Source organism: Muscardinus avellanarius (genome assembly GCF_963383645.1).
Source record: "Muscardinus avellanarius genome assembly, chromosome: 12".
NCBI classification, from domain to species: Eukaryota; Metazoa; Chordata; class Mammalia; order Rodentia; family Gliridae; genus Muscardinus; species Muscardinus avellanarius.
The window spans coordinates 51,664,647-51,670,777 of NC_137798.1; the positions used below are offsets into that span (position 1 = coordinate 51,664,647).

The 6,131-nt window shown below is 39.4% G+C and overlaps 1 protein-coding gene across 1 annotated transcript; it reads right to left on the reverse strand.

Moving 5' to 3' along the window:
* Window positions 1-1,355: 1,355 nt before the first annotated feature.
* On the reverse strand, window positions 1,356-2,003 carry RPL10L (ribosomal protein L10 like; the record flags this gene model as incomplete). The annotated part of the gene is made up of 1 exon (XM_080708008.1): window positions 1,356-2,003. Exon 1 carries the CDS (start codon window positions 1,998-2,000, stop codon window positions 1,356-1,358), a length of 645 nt encoding a protein of 214 aa, XP_080564134.1. The 5' UTR covers window positions 2,001-2,003.
* Between the last annotated feature and the right edge of the window lie 4,128 nt (window positions 2,004-6,131).

Genomic DNA, 6,131 nt, shown 5'->3' on the forward strand with positions numbered 1-6,131 from the left:
ATCTTTCTCAAGTTTAGTTTATAACATGAAAAACGCATAGATCTTAAAATAGAAACCTACTTAAAATATACTAATAGGATATATCTAGAAGAATTACATCAGATGTAGTATGTTAGGATTCACAGAGGGATTTAAGTAAATGGAAACGATTTTTTAACAGTAGTACTTCCATTCTGTTTAGTGTTCCCTTTGATACTTTCATTAAATATTTTGCCTCTAAAAACAAGAGGTCAGAATAAGAAAACTGAAGGCACTGTTTGCAAGATTAAGATTCAGAAGACTAAATCAATTTAAAGAACAGAAACAACACAACATACCCCAATATCTTAGCTTATATAGTTTCTAAAATAAAACAAAAATCACCAAAGATCAATGTAACTCTAATGTAGGGCAAACACTTACAGATTGCAAACTCTCCCCAGGGTCTTCTTAGAGTACAGATAGCTGATTTAGTGTCATTTTCTCTCTTCTGTTGATTCTACTGGGACCCAGATATAAGCAATATGAACTCTCTTGTCACCTATGACCTTTCTATGATGAAAAAAAGATTGGACTCTTGTCTCCAGAGTGTGAGATAATGTAAGGCTTGTGTAGGAAACCGTTTTTCGGTATATCCAATTGTCTTAAGGCTGATAATGGAGGTGCTGGGTAATTCTAAAAATAATGGACAGAAAAATATGGGAAAACAAAACCAACCAAATCCAAAAATCGACTAATTAGTTTCCGAGCGATTGCAGAAATATCACTAATGTCGACTATTATTTCCTCCTTTGGTTAGTTTTATATAAGCAATATTTTTTCACACAAGCCTTGGCTTTTCTATTTATTATTTGTTTATTTATTTATTTATTTGTGGTACTGGGGTTGGAGCCCTGGCTACACTCCCAGACCTATTTTATATTTGGAAACAGGGTCTCTTAAGCCAGCGAGGCTGGCTTTAAACCTGCGCAAATCCTCCTGTCTCCACCTCCCAAGCGCGGGGATTACAAGCCTGCGCGACCAGCCCAGCTTCTCCAGCTATTTTTAATCCAAGGTAATGATGGCTGTATAATTTATTATTTTACAACGGACAAAACTTTTAAAATATTTCACCATATTCTTCTAAATTTAAAGTATTTGGTTCAGAATAGCAAATTTCTTTCCATAAACAGCATACAAATTTTCCTTAAAGTATCATTTTCTATCAAAATGCTCTATGCATATAAATGGTATTTCTTTAGTGTGCATTTTCTAAAAACAAAATGGATAACATTTTTAAAACAACATGTGTGTGTACAGCAAATACAGCAAATAGAATTTTGTTGGTGAGAGAAGTCAGATCATCACGGTCCGTGGAAGCCACGCTGCTGAAACCCTCAGGAGTGCAGAGCTCGCCACTTGTCCAAAGGGCCACGACTGGGGACGTACTTGACTCCGCAGCCGTCGGGGATGAGGCGCTTCTCAGCCACCTTGTCCTCAAATTCATGAGCATTAAACTTGGTAAAGCCCCACTTCTTGGAGATATGGATCTTCTGGCGTCCCGGGAACTTGAATTTGGCCCTGCGCAGGGCTTCGATCACGTGCTCCTTGTTCTGCAGCTTGGTGCGGATGGACATGATGACCTGCCCGATGTGGACCCTGGCGACGGTGCCCTGGGGTTTCCCAAACGCGCCCCTCATGCCGGTCTGGAGCCGGTCGGCGCCCGCGCAGGACAGCATCTTGTTGATGCGGATGACGTGGAAGGGGTGCAGCCGCACGCGCACGTGGAAGCCGTCCTTGCCGCAGCTCTTCACCATGTACTTGTTGGCGCAGATGCGCGCGGCCTCCAGGGCCTCGGAGGAGAGCTGCTCGTACTCGTCGGATACCATGTGGCCGCAGAGCGGGAACTCATCCACCTTCGCCTTCTTCCGACCCAGGTCGAAGATGCGGATCTTGGCGTCAGGGACGCCGCGGCAGAACCGCGACTTGGGGTACGGCTTGTTCTTACAGTACCGGTAGCAGCGAGCCGGGCGGCGGCCCATGGCGACACCAGCACCTCGGCGGCGAGTTGATGTGACGCGCAGGCGCGAACGCAGACGAAGACGGACGGACGTTACCCATCGTCCCTCGCGGGACCCCGGAAGTCGCACCTCCCAACCGCCGCCGCAGCGCTCTCTGCACCTGCGCGAGGTGCCTAGGCTGTACCAGGGGGTGAGGGGTGCGAGCGCCGGGGGGCTGCTGGGAAAGGAGCCGAGCATCCTTCCGGCTGGCTCTCTTGGGCTTGGACTTTATCCTGGCCTTCGGCCTGCTTTAGATAAAGATTTCCTCCGTCTTACAGAAAGTCCAATTATCCTGCATACTGTCTCCCCTGTATTGCTTTTTGTCTTCCCGTCGGCATTAGTACATCAACTGCCGTTTTTTGAAAAGTAAGATCACCTTCCTGGATAAAGAGCCATTGCCCTGAGCCCTCTGATAAGGCTCTGTAAGAAAGGAGAGTATACTGGAGTGAGGATTAAGAGAAATGATACATGTTTTTCTGCATTATAAACATAAAATGTATCTGGCTTCATGGAATGAATTATCAAAATGGTATCTACAAGTGATTGAAATACCGAGAAAAACTTTTAACTTGAGGCTCTTTGCATTTTCAAATATTAAAGCTGCTATAGATTACCTAAAGGATGATTGTTTTAGTAATCTTTTATATCTTGCTGAAAAATGAGTTTAATCTCTTTTTTTCTCTTCTGTTATTAGATTTTGTTTAAAAAAAAGAGCAGGACTTGGATCAGAAGATGGGGGAAACAAGAGAAAGAGAATTATTAATAGTTTATAACACTGCTTTCCTAGGTTTCTTTTTGTTTTTCATAAATCCATATCATGGAAAAAATCCAATGTGAACATATTCTGTTAATCCTTTCTCTTTAACAGAGAAGACAGATGTTACAAAATACTCTTGCCATTAAAGTGAGGGAAGCTTTATAGAAAACCATATTAGGGTAGAAAAATTAAAACCCAGTATACAGAACTATACTACAATACTAAATAGAAGCTCACTTCCTTTCCTTCATTCCTTATTTCTTTTTCCCCAAAGTAGTTCTTGTTTTCTATTTAATGTGGAGATAAAGTATAGTAGCACTTAGCCCTCACTGTGCTTACGGGTGTAAAAGAGGATTCAGATGGTAATCAAATAAAATATCATTATTTTACACAGTGAAAAATGTGCCAACGAGCCATTACAAAGTAAACCCGGAGAACCCTGGGAATCTAGACTGAGGAATACAGAGAGACTTCATTAGGGGAGAGGCTTCATATAGTGACCACAGCACATGGGGCCTGGCATATGCAAAAGCCCTGAAGAAGAAAGGGACAGGCAACATTTAAGAAACTAAGTGAGACCAAATGTGAGTGTAAGAAGCGAATGCCAGAATGTGAGCCCAGCTGGGCATGGTGGCCCATGCTCATAATTCTAGTACTTGAGAGTCTCAAATAGGAGCATTGCTAGTGAAAGAGCCAGCTTCAGTAATTTAGCAAGACCCCCAGGAACTTAGCAAGACCATGCTTCAAAATGAATAAAAATATATTTGTATTTATATAAAATTATTAAATATCATTTACATATAAATAAAATTATTAAATATATATGTCTGTGTGTGTAGCTCAGAGGTAGAATGTCTCTGGGTTCAATTCTAAGTTAAAAAAATGCAAGCACACAATATATGAGAGGGCATATCACATGGGACCCAAGTTAGGGAAATTCAAAGCTTTACACAGGATTTCTCACTCTGATTATAGTATGATGAGTAGACTGAAACACGTGAAAAATTGAGGCAGGATTATCAGAAAGGTGGCCTTTTTAATACTGCCCAAACAATAACTTACATGTATTTTAAAATATTTTACTTCATAAAATGTGTTTTTACCTGTATTTATTGCTACATATCCAGAATCTACCATAATGCCTGGGGAAGAGGGGTCTTTGAGGTGAAAGGAAGGTACTCAGTTTTCCTCATTCTTGCCTTTCTAAATCATACTTTGCATTTCTAAGACTCTAGAATTTTTTAACCAGCAGATGCTATGTCAATATCAGGGTCTTCTGCATAAGTCTTTTCTTTTTATTAAAAGGCTACCCAATCCTTGTTTTCCTGGGACTACACCAGTTTTAGAATATGAAGTTATGAGTCCTACAAAACCCCTCAGTCCCAGGTAAAATAGGACTGGCTACCCTACCATACTCATGCATGAGACCTCTCACAGTTACAGGACAGTCAGATGGTGGATAGAAAAGGGAGAAGAGAAGGCTAGGCTAGGATCCTTCATTTATACTCCTTTTCCTAGACCTATTAGTATCAGAGGAAATATTAATCTCCTCTGTAGAAATCTGTAGAAAAATCCATAAAAATCTTTTCCATTCAAACAGTAAAATAGAATTTTTCTCAATTGATTAAAAAATTTCAAATGTTCCTTTACCTCCCTATTCCTTTCACTCAAAATGTGCAGCATGTTAAAGACAAAAAGTGTAAATGTGTTTTCTTTGAAGTAGCCTAAAATGTAATTGAGGAGACAATACATGGGGAATAACTTCACTTTTTCTTATTTGCTAATTTGTTTTTACTTTGGTAAATCCAAGTAAAAGTTTAAAAAAGGGAGATACTAATTCCATATAAAATAAATATGGCATAAAGAATGGGTAGAATATGTAGAGCTGAGGTAAAGACTAAAGTAAGAGTGAGCCAGGACAACTATGTAAGGCTGTTAAGATCTACAATGAATATGTCTATTTGATTCAGTGTTTTGTCCCGTCTTTGGCAAATTGTGTGCCCCATAGCACAATTAGTACACATACCAATAATTTAAAGTGGTATGATGATGAGTATTTAATAATATGCTCCTCATGAGAGGTTTAGGTGGAGAGGAGAAAGCCCTTATTCGTGATGTTCACTGACTTAAGAGAAAAACTCCTTCCATCATCAATTGAAAAAATCAATGTTGTGTTACTGCGCACAAAAATGGGAAGAGATGCACACAAACTGTTTTCATGAGCCAGGGTTTGTTGGCTGTAGCACACTACAATTTGGCTTGCCAACACCCATGTTGGCTTAAACCAACACATACACACAGCAAATAGAAAAGACAAACTTAGCTAATGATAATAATGTGGATCTTGGATTCACAGAGTTGGTAAATGGGAGAGAGATTCTTTCTAGGAGTTCATGGAAAGCAGACAGGTCACATTTCTAGACTTGATGGTTTAGCTCTGCCTGTGAAGTGTTCTACCATGTCTCTGTCCTGTTCCCTAACCTCCATGGAAGAGACCTGAACTACTTTTAAGTATTGATTAGTATGGATCCAGGCAGCTATTAAGTACTTAGAGTTTGCATCCAACAGTGATAGAAATACAACCAAATTTGGGAAAAAATAAAATACTTCTGTGTATCAGTACTTCTTGTTCCTTTTTGATATCACACTTCAAATGTTTCACAAAGAGCAAAATCTGACTTTAGTCTCAAAGAAGAAGAATACCCATTGGGATCTAATATATTGAGTGATGAACACCCTGTGTGCCTTCTCCTACTGTAGAAACCTTCTGCATTGTTGATCATTCAGTCTTTGTGTAGTGTTCCATCATTTGGTGTTTGACAATTTACTGTGATTCAGAGATCATGTTCCCACTTCATTCTCAATGAGACGTGAAGGTTCTTCTGATGAATGAACAGGCATTTTCATCTGCATTCTTTGTAATTTTCTACTGGGGACTGTAATCTCAATATTTTTGAGAGCCTAAGTGAGCAATTTGACTATATATCCCGAGATGTAAAAGAGTTATAACTGGCCTTTCTTCACTCAGCCTTTACCCTGAGTGTGCCTATTGTCATGGCTAGTGGGTATGCACACTGCCTGTTTCTCATGCACTTGACTCACAAAAGTTTCTTATCTATTTGACAAATATACATTTTCTGAACAGGAATATAGTCAGGTAATTTTAACTGGTATTTTTTTCCAGGGGCCTGATGCATCATTTTACAAAATGTAAAAGCCTTTAATTAACTTACATATGGTAGGTAATTGATATGTAGTTTTATGATTATATATATTTATATATTTTTTTAATTCTCTAATGTATGATGTTATATAGTAAAGATGATTTGAATCAATACAAAAACCTACATCTATAT